This window comes from Lissotriton helveticus, chromosome 4_1, assembly GCF_964261635.1.
Source record: "Lissotriton helveticus chromosome 4_1, aLisHel1.1, whole genome shotgun sequence".
Lineage (NCBI taxonomy): Eukaryota > Metazoa > Chordata > Amphibia > Caudata > Salamandridae > Lissotriton > Lissotriton helveticus.
The window spans coordinates 1,310,713,951-1,310,732,316 of NC_136063.1; the positions used below are offsets into that span (position 1 = coordinate 1,310,713,951).

General features: G+C 44.1%; 1 protein-coding gene across 1 annotated transcript; it reads left to right on the forward strand.

The window, feature by feature from the left end:
- The first annotated feature begins 235 nt into the window (after positions 1-235).
- Positions 236-17,886, forward strand: EDN1 (endothelin 1). Its single transcript, XM_078685790.1, has 5 exons — positions 236-660; positions 3,171-3,357; positions 11,190-11,336; positions 11,501-11,614; positions 16,744-17,886. The coding sequence occupies exons 1-5, from the start codon at positions 600-602 to the stop codon at positions 16,883-16,885; spliced, it is 651 nt and encodes a 216-aa protein (XP_078541916.1). The 5' UTR covers positions 236-599; the 3' UTR covers positions 16,886-17,886.
- Positions 17,887-18,366: the final 480 nt, after the last annotated feature.

An 18,366-nucleotide genomic window follows, 5' to 3' on the forward strand; every position in this document is an offset into this window, starting at 1 on the left:
CTGTTGCTGTGAGCCCTGGCTGTGTTTGCGTTTACTTTGTCTGCGCGTTTTCTTTCATTTTGGACAGATGACAGCAGTGCCTCTGCTCTGGCAATGTGCTGTGTGCAGAGAGCCTTTTCCGGCGCCCCCTGGCGGCCATCCTCTCACAGCACACCCTGCCTCAGCAGCAGCTCTCCTTTTCACCGGTAGCCCTGCCCCCGGTTTGCCAGACGGCGACTCCCTCTCTGAAGTTTGCAGCAGTTTCCTTTGCAAAGCAGGCTTATCACGGTCAGCACGTTGTCGCCGAGTGACTAATAACACAATAGCATTGTCTGAAGATAGAGAGAGAGCCAGCAACGAGCTGCCGACGACGGTCTGTGAGGTTTCAATATATAAAGGAGCACAAGCCCACACAGGCGCACACTTGTGGCTGGCACAGGGCACCAGGACCTCGTCCTCACAGGATCCCCGGCTCGGAACTCAGCATCAGCCTCCAGTACCTGCGCACACAGACGAGAGACTCTTTCGCGAGAACAGAACTTGACAGTTTTGCATTTTTGTTTTGCTACTTTTTGTGGTTTGTTTTCCTCTTTTGCAAGACCACCTTTGTGATTTTTAATATGGATATACACTCTATCGTGTCCTTGCTGCTGGTGATTTGTCACGGTCTAATGGATACAGGTAGGTGACTTTTCTGCCTTAAGTTTCTATAATATTACTGTATTTTCTGAGGGTCTTGCATCTGTTTGACGCATTTGACATATGTGCGATGCTTTCTCCCGATTCCAAAAGTTGCCTGGGATTGAAGAAAACCAGTGGAAGGGAATATATGGCGGAGGAGTGCATTGTGGCTCTTTCTTGTTTGTTACAATTATCTCACTTAATGATGCACATTGGATTTTCCAATGCCGGCCTCACGTCAATATCACTGCTGTATTGAACCAGTGAGTCGGAGGACAGTGTGGAGACGAGAGTGCGCTCCACGTGGGCTGTTCGACCGCGGCGATGTCTCGCCTCGCCTTTCACGCGTCCAGCGCCTGCTATAAGGCGCCTCGAAATCGATAACTGAGCTCTCACGCGCCTCAGATTTGGCGCGTTCAGCCTTCCTTTCCTGCTTCCACATTTCGCCTCCTTCGCACGGCTGCTTGTTGGTTCTGGTAGCTACGTTTTTTTCATCCATTGGGAGAACTGCTAATGACTTGGCACACCTGTCTGTACAAACATGCAGGGTTTGTCTTTTCTTTTTAATATTTCACATTGAAAGAGAAAGCGTTCCTAATTTCAGTGATTAAAGCGATCCTAGTGCACTTTGAAAACCCGAACGACTCGGGCTAATGACCTATTGGGGTATATAATTGTGGTTTTAGACGCTTATAAATCATGGTATATTAAGTATGCTTAGAGGTGTGTGTGCTGTCACATAGATAGATTCACGGATACACACGCTGTCGCTCACATCCATACAGCTGTGTATCACACACACACGGTTGTAGAAGAGATGGGATATTGACAACCTCTGATGTGAGGTTAGGGGTTCAGACCCGCTTTTAACACGTTTAGTGGTAAAGCAGACGTTCAGCCGTCATGCTAAAGTGTCCCCTTTGTCTACATGCAGTGGTGCGCCGTGGTCATGAGTTACTGACAACTGGAGTCAGTGCGCACACCTAAAGGTTTGATGCTGTTAGTGCTGCCAGCTAAAACGTTGGGGCAGATTTACAAGCCCCTTGCGCCACTCATTTTTAACTTGGGGAAAATGACGCAAAAGTGGCTTGTAAATCTGCCCCGCTGTGTTTTGAGGTAATGTATACAACTACAGGCGCGTAGTTTATTAGTGTGACGAGCTACACGCGTGTGGTGTTTGTTGGTGTATACAGCAGTCACTGGTGAAGATTCGCGGATACACAGTCGCCCTCCAGTAGTAGATGGCAGAAGCAAATCACAGGTGTCTCTCCGAAAATTGCTCGTCAGGTTTCCAGCACAATCTTCAGAGCTGAGCAATGGAAGTTTGCCAAATCACCAAAGCTTAAGCCGAAAACATTAACTCACCACTCCAGAGGTGCTGTGAGCTAATGTGTTAAACTTAAGATTTGATGTAAGGTGTATTGCTCAGCTCTGAAGATTGTGCTGGAAAACTGACGAGCAATTTTCGGAGAGTCGCCGTGTGATTTGCCTCAATACGGTTGGAGGGTGGCCGTGTATCTGCGAATCTTCAGGCCAGTGCCAGGCACCGGGCAGCAGCCCCGCCGGCCCTCGGGCTCTGCCCCTGGAGCCGGTAGCAGCGGGGCGCAGACAGGCGGCACAAAGACACCGCGGCTGCCCATCCATCCTGCTGTCAGCGCGGCCCGGCTCTCAAAGGGACCCCGCCGGAAGCCCCCCGTGACCCAGCCGCGGGGGACCACGCCGACCTTTCTTCCTGAAGAAAGGATGGGACACCTGATGAATTGCGAGACCCGGCCGCTCGGAGAAATCTGCGTTATTAGCAGCATGCAAATTCCGTCTCTCCACACACTGTTTACGGCCTTCCCGGGTTAATACAGTGTGCCCAAATAGCCCTATCAGAAGGTGGAAGGATTTTTTTTAGTACACATTGATTTTATGTATTTTGCTTGCGTTCTCTTTCATAAAATGCCTCACCCTAAAATAAAAACATGCACATCGTGGCATTATCTTCAGTTCTACAGTATTTTAATAGTTTGTCCTTGGCGAACTGTAAGAGGCTGCCCTTCCTTGCCTAGCTAGGTTCGTTATCTGTCCCGTGTCGAGGCACACACTATGTGCCTGCCTCGCGCATCATATCTCTGGCCTCTCTGGCAGGCCACGCGCAAGCAGTTCATCCTCTGAATGCAAAAAGCGCCAAGCCCGCGTCTGGCAGCTCGAAGTTCTTGTGCCCTGGCTGCAAATCAATATGTTTGGCATATTATGTTAACGATGCATTTATGTAATAGGTTTATAATATTCACATTATGTTTTATAGTCAATAAACTGATAACAGACGCCTGGGAGGGAAAGAACCCATATTTGCGTCTTAATTGCAAAAGCACAGTGGGCAAGCTAATGGGAGGGATTTACTGACGAAGCTGTTGCACCGGCGGGCATGGGCGGCCCTCAGCCCAGCCGGATTGTGCTCGCTGCGTTTGCTCTTAAGGGACACCTGTTTTATTCAAGGTTTCTTTCTCCCTCTTTTCCCACAGTGTCTGCTGGTGCCGGGCTCCCCCTGCAGCTCACAGCTGGTTCTGCACCCCAGTCGCACGAGCCCGCCCGTCCTCCAGGCATCCCCTGGCGGCCTCGCAGGGTCAAGCGCTGCTCCTGCTCGACGCTGATGGACAAGGAGTGCGTGTACTTCTGCCACCTGGACATCATCTGGATCAACACCCCCGAGTAAGTATGCAGAGATCTCGAGAATCCGTGGGAGGGCAGGGAAACACCAACCCAATGTATTAGGAAAGCATGACAATTCCGAGGTGTGTTAGTTACTCTGCTATTGGGAGTGGTCCGCGGGTGGAGCTGTGAAATCCGAGGCGTGTAACACCCAGTGAGCGATAATTCACATTTCTGAATTTCTAATGTTGTTGGGGACCAAAAGCAAAGAAAGCCACACACTAGGATTGGAGGTGGGAAGCAACCAATTTCATAGAAAGAACCAGTGATTGAGTCCATTAGAGCCACATCACGAGCCGAGCCAAGAGCGGTCGACCTCGAAGCTGAGGATCCGGGTTCGAGTCTCCGCAGGGTCGCTCAACATTCTGTGATTCTGGGCAAATCAGGTAATCATCCCGTGCCAAACAAAATTAATCTATTTGTCTGACTGTAGCACATCTGGTGCTCATGTAAAGTGCTCTAATACCTTCGGGTAGGGTTCGAGCTGGATATAACAAATAAATAAAAATATTTGACATGTAAAACACTTAACAAAAGTAATATAAATATATGATAACAACTTTCAACTAGATTCAAAAGAAAAATATAATTTATTTTACATGCGTGTGCAATACATGAGATAGTAATGGGTTCAGTGACATTTAATTAAACAATACTGTCTAAACAAAACTGCATAGTGATGGAAAGGGCTAGTGATTGAGGTACGGTGTTCTGGCTCTGTAATGAATGAGCCATTTCGAAACCATGAGAGGGCACCGAAGTAGAACATTCTGAAACTCTGGATTAGACCATGATTCATACCTAAAGCCACACTAGGAAGGCCCCCACAACTAAATAGGCCCAACTCAGGAATAGGATATGTTTTAAATCATAACCAACATTAGGGTACTGCCCGTATTCTAACACGTACAAGGAAGCAACGTTTAAAAAAGCAAGAAATATACACAGCAACATGCTATATGAAGTGTAATAGAAAAACATACACATTATTATTAGCCTTATTATAAAACAACGGAACTGGCCCCTAATTTAAACATTAGGATCCACACTATTGGCATGCACAATTAAATATACCTGCCAATCGGATGGGGCCCATATTTACATTTTGGTTTGGGGCACATTTTGAACCATTTCCAAACATTGGGATTGGCCCCCTCGCAGTGACATATTCTACATCAGTTGGATGCAGCTTAACTTAAACATTAGGAGGCACTGGGATACCGCTGTTATTTCACGCTGCATACCGCTTCTTAAAGAACAATATCATAATCTTTGAAAATGCGTCTGGGTGGAAGCAACTGAATTACATAATCCCCCACCGCCATATAGCAAACGAGTTAATTGGACAAGATGTTTTGAAGGCAGAGCTTTCCATGCTCGCCGTGAATGCCGCTCATGATGTAAGAAGCTGTGAGTCGGTGCCAGGGAGCCGGGCCCGGCTGCATGCCTGAGACGAGGCGCTCACTCCCCGGTGTCACAGTGAACCTGACGCTGAATGCCTCAGAGGGCATTCCGACCTCCTGAGTCTCGACGTAGTGCGTAGTCACGTTACGTACAATTAAAGGTCACGGGTGCAGAGTCTGTGCGTAGTCACGTTACGTACATTTAAAGGTCACGAGTGCAGAGCAGGGCTTGTAACGAGAGCCCTCGCAATCTAGAAGTTGACGCTCTTCCAGTCAGATGAGCATGTGAATGTGCTGGTTGGGTAATAAGCTGTGAGGCTCCACATTCACCCGTGGCAGATGAAATGTAAATGTAAATGCAGTTGAGCTTATATAGCGCACAGCTACCCGCAGTGGGTTTCCCGGCGCTTGCTTAGGGAACCCTTCCTGATATTCCCCTGTGAGATAGCAGGGTGTCCACAAGGTGAAAGTCAGGCATCCCGCCGCGAGGGGCCGTTGTGGAGATTAAGCAAGCTATTGCCCAGAGTCGCAGAGTGTGAACCCGTGAGTCGAGGAGGCACCGGGGCGAGAATTATCGAGTCCGTGGAATTTTTAGCCCAAGACCCGCCGAGGCGGGGAATTGAACCCTGGTCCAGGACCGATCTCAGCTTCCAGATCTGCCGCCTCTAACCCCTGAGCCACACTTCTCCACCCCCTGAGCCACACTTCTCCATGAGAGCCAGGTGTACATTAGAATAAAATTAACTTCCAAATATACCAGAAGATCGATATTAAAGCAGATTTGGTTGGATCATGTCACCTATGGTGCCAACCTAGGTTGACAACTTTGAAACGTAATGACAATGCTGCGGCCACCTCAAACTTTTTGAACAAGTAAATAGGATGCCTTCACGTAGAAGTGTACTGCCTAGCCTGCCGGTGGTTTACAGTGGTTAGTGTTCTGTTTTCTTTCCTTAGGCAGTTAAGAGTAAATATAGGCTGTTCAGATTCACACCCTATGGACGCCATCAGTACTTAAGGACATTCACCCTTGAAGCATTAAGGTGTGGCCTGCATTTAGCATGTGCTAACTGGGCCCACACCCAGGGCACCCGTCTTCAAGGGGGGGGGGCGAGGGGGGACAGGAGCAGCCTCCAGCACTCTCCCTCTGACCTAGCTGCAAAGAAAAAGTCTGTTAAACACTGGCAGCCGCATCCACATTTTGTCTGTTTTTCATATCATGCCTTCCTTTCTTTTATTCCCTCTCACCTTCACCCTACACTTCCTATTCTCCAAGACACCCGACAGGGGGTAGGAGAAGGCGCTAGATTGGGTTTTGCTCAAGACGCTGTCTGTCTAAAGGCCACCTCTGCATCAAGGCACACACGGAAGTCACAGTTATGAACTCACATGCCAGCAAATGCACACATTTTCACCGGTCAATCACTCACGAAAGAGCTGTGAACTTTCTGTACTATTTCACCCCAGGCAATCTTACCCTGCCTGCATCTAGAGTTGCATTATGAGTTTTCAAGTAAGTGAAGTCAAAATTTAAGTAGAGAGTTGCACGTGTTTGCAGATATGTTTGCTCAGTTAAAAGCACACAGAAACATAAACCCGCAGAGAGTTCTACTACATGGTTGAGATTAAGCCGCCATGAGAAGTTTATGTTAAATTAAGCTCCATTTTGCAGCAGCAATTTCGGTTTCAAAAGGAATCTGCAGACAGGGCTGCTTAATGCGCCCTTATTTCAACTTGGTCCTTTACATGTGAGCCTCATATCCCTTCTTCCTTGCTGTGAGTGGCAGGAGTGTTTGCTGTGAAAAGATAAAAACAAATGTTTTTTGGCATATAGAGCTAGTGGAAGATTTCTCAACACTTTCTGCTGGTGCAAAGTCACAAAAAGTTAAACAAAGTGGTGCAAAGTGTTGATAAAGTATTTACTTGCCATCACAAAGTTTTTTTGCACTGGAAATTAGCAGTAAAAGAAACATAAGTAGCGCTTTGTGCTACTTTGTGTTATTTTTCATTAAGGGTGTGTCCGATGAGTGGTTCGCGGAAATGCCCATGCTACTACTAATGTTTTTTTATGCAAACCCCTATCTAGTAACATTGGTAGACAGGGCTTTCCATCAGAAAATAACTCATCATCAAGGGCAGGTGCTAAAAAGGAGGAATGTTTTTATTTCTCGCTACTTTTCTGATTTTGCATCTGTGTTGCATTGTACAGCACATACATTGTGGGAAAAGTTTTAAAGTATGTATAAGCATTGTATTTTGTTCTGGAAGTGTGCCCTTCCAGTTCCAGACATGTGCTAGCCATCTTTCTCTTACTTTTGCACTTTAATTGCAAAGATGTGTTCATAGCGCTAGGAAGCCTGAAAGAGTCTGAGCGCTGGGAAAGAGAGCAAGAGTGCCATATCATAGTAGATATGGATCTGCAACTCTATCTCCCTCTAGTGCAGGGTTCTCCAAAGTCGTTCCTGGAGGGCCAGATCCATTCCATTCCAGATTTTTAAGACAGCACATTTATCTAAAAGGGGATATGCTAAAAATCTGGCATGGATCCGGCCCTTCAGGACTGACTTTGGAGAATTCTGCTGTAGTGCAACACAGCGACTAACTTTAGTTGCTGCACTAAATGATTTTCTTTTAGTAAACTTGTCCCATTGTTTCTGGCCAAATACCTTGGAATATAGCTTAAGGGAAAGTCTAACCCCCAATATATACAGAAAGGGCCCAATGCACCAAAAAAGCTTTATGTTGACTGTGTCTTACTCCCGATTTACCATATCCTTCTTGTTAATGTGCAATAGTAAAACACAGGAATGAAAAAGGCACTTTTTAGGTTGAGCCTGGGCAGCGCATGCACTGCTCTGTGAGGCATGCTGTAGTGGAGTATGTACTTGAAGCCCCGCCTACTCTCCTCCCATATTTGTCATTGGCTTGTGTCATTGTCCTTCGTAAATGCTGGTGTCTGATTCATTATTAGTCAAGTCAAGTCAAGTCAAAAAGGCTTTAGTTCGATAAAAGTTATCATTATTAGGCTTGTTAGTCCCTCCTTAGTGCCGCCTTGTCTTCATTTGTAACCTCCCATGAGGACTGGCCCTTTCACTTCGGTTGTTACACCGTACGTCTTATTTAGTCTGTAAGCACTCTTTTCTTTAATGCGGTTCACCTACTGCAGGCACACATGTTTTTGCACAACATTAGCACACCATACGCGTTTTGACTTTACAAGCAGCCCTGGACAATGGCCGCTGAGTTCTCGCATTTACAAGAGTTTGAGCTACTGGAATTGAAAATGATGATGCCTTTTATTTTTGTGTTAATTATCAAAACACATAAATAAAAGGGATTATCATTTACATTGCCAATAGCTTAAACTCTCGCAAACGCTAGACCTATTGCATTGCAAATGCTTGTTGAAAGTAGCCCATAGCCAAAGTCACACTATGGTCTAGATAGATGTACTTGTTTCAAATTTGCAACCGGTGAATTCCAGATGCATGACATCAGCATTTTTAAATCCGGTTACATGCAACTGCCTTCATGGTCGTTAAGGTGGAACAATACAAACACACAATTGGACAAGTGCCAGATATCAGAGGAAAAAAAATCCAGCAAAACCTGTAAATATTTAAGTAACCGCTAAGGTTAAAAACCGAAGTGTTAAAATAGGCCCAAAGACCGTGTTTATTTACAAGTACTTATCTGGACTTCAAACTCGCACTCACACAAATGATTGATAAAGAAGTGACTAATGCAGGCAGGCATGTCTAACCTGCTGTTTCTTCCCTCTCAACACACCTGGACAGTCTGGTGCGTATATTAAAATATGAGAAAAATATTTGGTTTGGTTGAGCTCTTTTGTGGCTTCATGTCCTATGAATACCTCCCGTGGAATTATTCAGATTTTAACAAAGCCAGTTAAAATGTGGCAAATATTGACCTTGTTTTGATTCCTTCAAGACATGTGCTTTCAGAGTTCAATGGTTTTGATTTCTTTTAGTTAAACACTGCACGTGCCTGTGGGCAAGCAGCAACCCGTGTTGGTGATTAGTCAGTGAGCTCGCGTGCCTCCGGTACTACCGTTTGGCACCACCAGTCAAATTCTGCAAGTACAGACTATGCCGGGTTGACCCCTGCTGTGTGCAATGTTGCCGGAAACAGGCCTTGGTGTCTTGCCATACCTTTAAAAATGGTATTCTTGGAACAGATAACGATAGGTGATTATTCATATCTACTCTAAAGGGTCATTTGTGCGTACATACAGGGCACCACCAGCCCAATAAAATACATTAATAAAACCCAGTAAGCTAGCAGAGTGAGTTAATCCAGTTAATATCTATGCGTTTTTGCAACCTCGTGCATGCATCAGGTTCAGGACAGGCTACTCAGGTTGTATGACGGAACAACCCCGGAAAATACTCTGCATACCTTTAGCACGCATTTTTACCCCGCATTTTTTAGAACGCATATGCTTTAACAACGTATGCCTTTACCACGCATTGTTTATATATATATTTATATATATAAACACTGTATTTGTGGGGAGAGACCCCCCACATCCCTGAATTTACCTTAAATGTGTGGTAAAGGCATATGTATTAAACGTATATGCGTTCTAAAAACAATGTGGTAAAAAATGCGTGGTAAAGGTACAACGTGGTAAAAACCTCATTGTAAAGGCTGTTTCCCAGCTACTCAACGTTCTAAAAAAACAGTCCAGTTACTTGGTTGCCATTAGCCCCTGTTATTTGGAGTGCTACAATTCCATAAGGTGGAGACTGCATATAGCATATAATAATAAACGTTATCAAAGCCAATAGATATGGATTGTATTTTGTGTCCTGACTAAAACATCAAAGAAAAGACAGCTGTAGTGAAAAAACAAAACATAATTGCTTCCTATATACAATACATCTAAGAGATAAATAATTGAATGTGTGTACTTATGAGATGTAAAATAGTCCCATATTATTTACATCTGCAAACACCCCTTAAGAGGTTGAGTGATACACTATAACAGCAGATAGTATGAGGTGAGAGAGCTATACTACACCTGCATATGAAAGAACTGTTGACAATATGTCAGCATACAGCTGTTCTATCAAACCAGACTTAAAAACAAAGAACAATTATTCAAAGAAAGCATATATGAGCAGGTCCTCTGTAATAAACAATTATTTTCTGCATGTCAAATTCTACATAAGCAAAGAGTGTTGACTTGTTCTATGGCAGATTTGCCCACAATTGTACAAGGTGACTTCTCGGTTCTGCGTCGGTGGCGTAACAATTGCCCCTGTAGCCTCCGTAGTGTGGGGGCGGCACCAACCTTCAGGGGGTCCCCCTCCGGCACTGTGCATGGGTGGCGGCTGAGAGCTCCTATCTGGGTCTAGAGGGTGGGGTGGGCTCCATATACTGTGTGGGAGGGCCTCACGTTTCATTACACCACTGTTCAGTGTGCAGCAAACCTACATCTATAGTAGCATGTCAATAATGACAAAACAAAAAATAAACACATTTGCCACTTTTGAATGCTTATGTCATATGTGCCATCAAAGCAGAATGCACCAAGTGGCTCTGACTGTAGCAACATATGTTTATATCGGAGGTAGCCATTTCCCCATTTGCCAGTTTGGATATATCTACTATTGCCTTCGGACTGGTGCCCTTGGGCAGCACGCGAAGTCTGGGAAACAAACAGTACCATTCATTCAGTAATGCAACCATCTGAGTAGACCTGTAGTCAAGTGTGTGAGGTCTTTCCCAGTAGGGGGTTGAACATGTGTGCATTTTTACACCAGAAACTCAGAGAAAATATTAAAAATAACTCTAAACATGTTTGAAATACTATAGACAGGACCCGTGGACATGATCATAAAAGTACAAGGTTAAAATCAGTTATATACAGCAACATTGCAACTCATGGGCAATACTATAAAAAAAGGATGAAATCAGTGTTATTCAGCAACATTCATTACAAGTCTTTCATTGATTACCCCATTGCCCTGATCAAGGAACAGTTCCCAGTGGCACACCGATTCTCAAGGCAGTCACAGCATTGTGTGCATCTATTAAATAAGCATAATGAGCACGTATGAAGAAGAACAAATAGCAGTTGGTGTATGTTCCTACTTCAGAGATCTGCATGACCTGCACAATTGACAGATCTGGATTTCACCTGGGATGGTTCCGTTTTGATTTTTTTTTTTTAATGGATAAAACGAATACCAGATGTGGGTTATATTAGCAACAGTTTGTCCAGCACTGTGAAGCTGTATAGCTATGTGACGTGCACATGACGTCATTGATTTGTTGGTCAGTCAGTGGGTACAGGCTAACGTGTTTTGAAGCATACTCTGCATACATGCTCATGTCACATGACAATGTCAGTTTGTATGTCTGGCTTCAGAATAACAAAATGGCGCTTCTTGGTGATTTCAGGCACACTGTACCCTACGGTCTAGGAAACGCCCGATCCAGACGTTCTTTAAAGGACAAGAACCCATTTGGACCCACAAGCAGATGCCAGTGCACTAGTGGGAAGGACAAGAAGTGCTGGGACTTCTGCCAAACCACAGAGGAGCTCAGGTGTGTACAGACTTTACCTCCTTTATCTGGGGCACACGCAAACAGACCGTGTCGAAGACTGTTATATCACTCCCCTTATCCGAACCGTGCTTATTGTGGAAAGGTGTTCCTTCGTGGCCTAGCGGTGTATTTAAACAAATGCCTTTCTGTTTGTTTTTGTGCAGGGCTCAATCTGTTCTGGAGAAAGGCGTGCCCCGAGTTAACAAAGAGGACGGGTGCGTTGGAAATGGGCTGGAGTGTGTACAGAGGCTGTCAGAGCACAGCAAGAAAATGCGAAGGTGGGTATGTGTGCAGATGCCTTCACCAGCTTGTCAAAAGCACTACCTTTGAAATAAGCAGCATTAGAACATTTAGATTTTTTAATGGAAAAAAAACTTTCCTTGCAGAACACCTGTGCTGTCTATGAGGCAGTAAACAGTTGTGAATGTGCAAAGATGGCACCCAAGTCATCCATAAGATAGGTCTCCTCACACAGATGGTTCTTGAGTAAACGTGTTCTCCAGAGAATATTTGTGTCCGACAGAGTGTGAGTCAGGTGCAGCCCGTGCAGGTAAGAGCGATGGGGTCAGGTTGGGGGAGAAATTTTGACGGACGATGACGAGGTAACCTTAAATAAATAATACATTTTCCCTCATTCCCTACCCAGCCCCACCGTCTCACCGCTCTTACCTGTACGAGTTGCGGCTGGTCTCAGCGCGGGCTTGATTGTCAAAGACTGCATGGGTCCTCTAGAGAGAATTTGTTCCCCAGAGGATTCACATTCAATTGGTAATGTCCGGTGTACAGTTTCTACATGTTTCTCATATAGTACATGTTTTGTATAAAGCAGTGCTTCCCAAACATTTTAGAACCATTACACAACTTTTAGAACGATAAACTGTTGCTACCCACCTAGCTTTAATGGACAGCAGGCAGGCGAGTCTTTAATGTAACTAAAGCATCTTGTGGTAGTGCACTGTCATTTACCAACAGCGCATTTTACATTGAAATGGCCGCTACATTTGCACGGACATACAGTTTTACTGATAAAACTATTTTGCACACAAATGGGAATGTGTGGAAATAGGTTTTCAGTGAATATTTATCATTTGTGCATCACCAAAGCAAAGTGTCCTGATTGGTTTTGATACTATTAAAATTTTTGCTTCCATCATATTTAAGAATTACCCCAAAATTTGCTTAATTTTTGCTTTCCTAACTGCGGAATGTGTTACAAAAAAATGACAGGAGAAGTGTGGCTCAATGGCTAGAGCGCTAGACCCTGATGCAGAGATCTGGCCCGGGACTAGGGTTCAATTCCCTCCTCGGCGGGTCTTGGGCTCAATTTCCTCGGACCTGATAATTCTTGTCTCGGTGCCTATTCTAATCATGGGTCCCACTCTGGGCAATAGCTTGCTTAATCTGGCTGCACCTTGGGGGTGCCCAGGAGTGGGTGACTCACAGGGAAAAGCCAGGAAGGGTTCCACAGCGGTATTCGTAGAAGCGTCGGAGAGACCCCATGTGAGGTGATTCGGGCGCTATACAAGTACTACAACATTTACATTTACATTTACATCTTACAGCCTTTACTTTCGAACTTTCCCTACCCCAGCAAGATTGTCACATCATACACTTTACTTTTCTTTCTTTGACTGCAAAGTGAAAGGAGTTTCTGAACACCAATCCCCATTTTAAGAAAACGCAGGAATTTGTCAGAAGACATAGACTGACATTTGACCTCTGTTTTTGAAGCGCAGCAAATGCGAGAAGATGAATGCACAACTTAAAGGCATCGTGATTTAGTGCTTGAACGTTTTGTGACCCACCAAAAATCGGACCCACACCTACCAGTGGGTCACAACCCACAGTTTGGCAAACATTGCTATAAAGTGTATATGCTCCCCAGAGTCTGTTTGTCCTTCAGTGTGGATGTGTGTCACACCCAATGCCTTTATTCACCCTAGTGTCTGTTCTCCAGAAAGAGAGTTCCATAGGCATTCTTTATTCATCAGAGAGTGCGTTGTTCCGAAGACTCTTAACTCCCTAGAGAGTGTGTATGTTCTTTGGTGAGTGTGTGTTCCCTAATGACTGTGTGTGTGCCTCAGGTAGTAAACATGATCCTCAGTTAGTCTGTGTGCCCCAGGTAGCCCACTTGTTGCCCATATGGACTCTGTGTCCTCTAGTTTCTGTGCCCACTTAGAAATTGCATGAAGACTAAAGAGTGTGGCTCACCAGTGTGACTGTGTGTTGGCCAAGGAGTATGAGTATTCCCCAGAGCTCATATGTTCCTCAGAGGGCATTTATGTTGTCGAGACTCTGCATATGTTCCGTAGAGAATATGTTTTCCTCAGAGAATTTGTGTTCCCTGTGTAGTATGTGGCCTGCAGAGAATCTGAAGGGCAGATTTTTTTCATTTTTAACGCAACAGAGCAGCCAAGGTTGCTCCACTGCATTCCTCAAGGAGAAGAAAGCAGCTCAGAGCCAAAATCATTAAAAAGTGTCTGCTGCTGTCACCCCTTTCCCTGGGGCGCAAGCAGGCTGCTGAGTATGATGCACAACTTTTGCTCCATGGTGTAGAGGTGTGAGTGTGATGTTAATGAATGTACTCGTAGCGCACGAGTACATTTCCAGTGCAAAATCCTGAAAATGCAAATACATTCCAAACACTGGATATATGTTGTACAGTGCAGCACACATGCAATGTGTGAAATGTTTGGAGAAATAAAAACATTTCTGCAAGTTAGAACCTGCTGCAAGGAGGCTTCATTGTTTGACAAAAGCCTGGTCTGACTATTGTAGTAGATCAGACTTTGAGTAAAAAAACTATGGGTGTTTGCAAAGGACCTCCCTTTTCACATCTATGTAAGGCCTCCTTGATGCAAAGTGACATAAAGCACCTCAAAACACTATTTGAGCTAAGAAATGATCACCTTCCCAAGGTTTTTCCTTGCTTTGCATCACTTTGTGATACTTTGCCCCAGGACAAAGTCTTAGTAAATTTGCATCCCTGTGTTTTCCAGATAGTTTATGCAATACGTAGGGTTTGTATGTTTCTTAGAGAACCACAGAATATAGTTGTTCCTCTGCATGTCTATGTGTGCGCCTAAGAAATATTGAATTTCCAGGAGAGTTTGAGTGTTTTTGGACATGCCTGTAGTCATTGTGTCACCAGAGAGCATACGAGGAGCCTTTCCAGACTCAGTCGTTTCACTGGTTACTCTACCTGTTCCCCAAGGGTATCGTAAGTTAGAAATGCACATTTTCCAGTATCCTTGGGCTCAAGGCAGTGTGTCAACATCTTCTGTACTAGTGGATTCTGATCAATGAAAGGGAACCATAAGCTTCCCACTGAATTCTCTGATAGAGTCAGCAGATCCTTTAAGTATCGGATGATACTATGTGACTGTCGTTCATGTTTCTGTCAGGCGAAGGTAGAGAACGTGCGATCGTTAGGCCAGGAGAGTACCAAAGGTATGCACTGAGGGCCTGATTCACAAAGGTAAACTTACACTTTTGTGTTAACTTATATTTTTTTGGTATTCGCAAACTATGAGTTAATAGTAGGTTGATGACTAAGGAGACTCCACATTCTGGGCAGAGAACTCCACACATAAAAAGATAGGCCTGTCCTATCTTTTTATGTGCAGAGTTCTCTGCCCCAACTGCAAAGTCTCCACAGTCATGAACTTTCTATTAAATCGTAGTTTGTGAATAACAACAACAGGTAAACTTACAAAAAGTGTATGTTTACCTTTGTGAATCAGGTCCTGATTGCACACATTCTTGAGGTGTATTACTGAATGTTCCTGTTAATAAGCAACAATTAATTTTATATTTTGAGTGGGTTCCATTTGAGCCCTTACTGAGCCAAGGCACATCTAGTCACAACAGGAAATCATTTCGCATCCTGCTAACTGCAGCATTATGAAATTTGCTGGGTGCGTAGGAGCAGTTTTATGGAAAATGGCAGAATGTACTACTTAATGTCTTCTGGAACATGAAAATGGGCTAATTTAGCATTATGGATTTTGCAAATGCAGTGCTTAATTTGAGTCAGTGGTTGCCGTTGGAGCCCACCGTCACTTAATTTTTGGGGGCCAAGTATCACCGTTCCCGCTTTTGTTACAGGGGGCCGACGCAAAACCACCCCCAGTGAAAAAACCGGCCCCCACGGGCACAAAACTGGCACCCACCCCTCCGGCCGACCGGGGAAATGCCCGGTGCCCACTATAGCCAGTCCGGCCTTGACAACGCAGCCTTGGTGTTCTGCATGGCGATATTTAATATCGCTGGCTGCGGGCTTCTGAGCAGAGCTTGGGGCACTGACACTTACTCGTTTACAATGCACTGGCAAATGTATGTACTGTTGGTATTAAAAACGTTTGCTGTTCGACTCACAGAGATGTTCCTTATTGGCCATGGGAAACCATGCTCTAAAGTTTGTGCTTTCCATCGGATGTATTGTGTTTTCTCCAAAGTGAATCTAGGTGTCTCACAAAAGAATAATATTATCCTGTTTCTGTTTTGCCTAAAAATGATGTTTTATCCTAAAACGATATATATGACTTAGCAGATGTGCAAACCAGCAGCTTACATAGTGACCCCATTATACGTTAAAATGAAAGGCAAACTGAATTGCTGATTTGGTCCAGTATGCTGTATGAAACAGTCAGAATCAAAGATCTCCCTCCCATGAATCTACCTTCAGGGGCGTAGCTTGGTCAGTAAGATTGGGTAGGGGGGGGGGGGGGGGGTTGAGCCTCAGATTTTCCAACAATCACGCTGGCATGTAATGTTAAAATACATTGAAATACAAGCAGTGTGCATAAAAGGAGCTAAAGGGGCAGTGGAAAGGGAGAAAAAGGCGGATTGGTAGGGCACTAAGTGAGAGAAAACTATATTTTTTAAAGTAACCAACATTTTGTAAAGTATTACAAAACAGAGAGGGAGAGAGTGTGTGTCCTTTTTTGTCTGCTATGTGCAAATATTGCTAGTGAAATCCAATAGACACCTCACCATACCCAACGGAAAGCACCATTACCCAATTATTAAGCAAAAAATACATTTATTAGGGGGTGTAACAAAGCAACCTCCCCCCCCACGAAGATACACCCCTATCTACCAGATCACGGAGTAATTAATATAAGTGAATCCAAACGGTAATAGGGTTCAAATGGGGAAATATTTCACAACTTTCATTTGTATTTATTTGTCTGGTGATATTTGAGACAACAGAAATCACATTCAGATTCAAAAGCAATGTTGATTTCAAATTGGTAAATTTTCAATACCTCAATGTATTTTGATGTCTTTTCCATGTTATTTCTCTCACTATCCACTCATTTGAGGTGTAAAAATGGCGCAAATAGCTCTTCTGTTGTACAACAGTTACAGATGACAATATTAATATTTTCGTATTTTTTTGCAGGTATGAAGCTATTGGTAATACCATCAAAATGGCGTTTCGCATTGCAAAGTCAAAAGCCAGCCTGAGAGAGATGGAATCAACGAAGCAAATGCAAATACACAGGAAGCTAGGCATTTGGGAGCGGCTAAAGAAAACTTCTTAGTTGGGAGTGACTCTTCGGCCATTGTAACCCATTGCTATCCAGGCAGCAGCAGGACTTACACAGTATGGTGGTTCTTTTTATGGAGAAGGCTGTGTTTGGACAAAGACGCTTGGGCTCCAATTCCAAACCCTCTTGGAGCTGTTGGAGAGCGTCTTTTGTAAAGGCCTGCATCCGTGGAAGCCAGAGTGGCTCAAACTGTGGACCGGAAGTAGAGAACATGGAGATATTAACTGGTGACAGTCTACTGCAAGCCCATGGCACATCTTGGTAGGAAAGGCAGAAAAGAACATTCCGGGTCTGGAGCTTCTCAACAGCAAACCTGGAAAAAATAAGGCTTAAGCCAGAAAAAAAACAAGCTAGATTACACTGGAGAAAGTAGTGACGAGCACACAAATTCTTGTTGTGGATAGAGTGCGCCGGCAATTTCCTTGGAAGAAATCTTCCATTTTAGTGCATATAAGGATACATTTCACGATAACTGTATGAATCTACCTCACACAGTGCACTAACACAAAAATGCTTCTTTTCCATCAACTGTATCTGTGCTTGTCAACAAAGCTCGCCTTGACCTTGGAGTTAATAGCACAGCAACCTGTATCATGTTTTTCTCAGAGTAACACTGAACCTGGTCGGCCTTATCTCTTCTTCTCCTTGGATCAGTCATTTTCATGGAGCACTGACAGGAAGTGAATAAAGGCGGCGATGGCTGAAATGTTGGCAAAGAAAGGCTAAACAAATTCTCTACCTGTAGCACAAATATTTTCTCCTCAACAATTTTGTTACTTTCTGCGTCATTGGATTTTTTTATGCACCTATTATTTTTAAAAGTTCAATATTTATATATTTTTATGTAAGGTTTCTTTATTATATTCACTACGTGAAATATACATTGGGACAGGCCATATTGGTCAATGTATTTTTGCTGTATTTCTGTATGAAAGTGAAAAATGCTTCATGCCCGTGGCGGTAAAAGTATTACAAATAAATATTTGTTAGCAATGCATTGTCTGTGCCTTTGGTTTGTGTGAATTGTTACCAGCACGCAACTGTGTCTTCACCTCCTTGGTTGGAAAAAGTGAGAGCAGGGCTATCATAAGCTCCTGTTTGTGTTTTCACACGCAGCTTGTAACAAAGCCCACTCACAGTGATTCTGTTTCAGAACTAAATCTCACTATTGGTAATTGTGATTTAGAAAGCCTATAGAAGTGGTTGAGCATACTAGTTGTAAAGTAATCAGTGATCATTATTTGAACTGAGATTTGTTGCAGAGTCACCACATACTAAGGCAAAAACTCTGGACTACACAAAGGCGAACTGGACGTATGCCACATTATTGAGTGACAAAATATTGCCCTGCCATAATTTAGGGGCTTATTTATGAGACCCGTGTGCTGCCGGTGCGTCACTTTTTGTGACGTGCCGGCGGAGTAAAATATGCGCCACACTGCGACATATTTACAAAGTGACGCATCTAAGCAGAC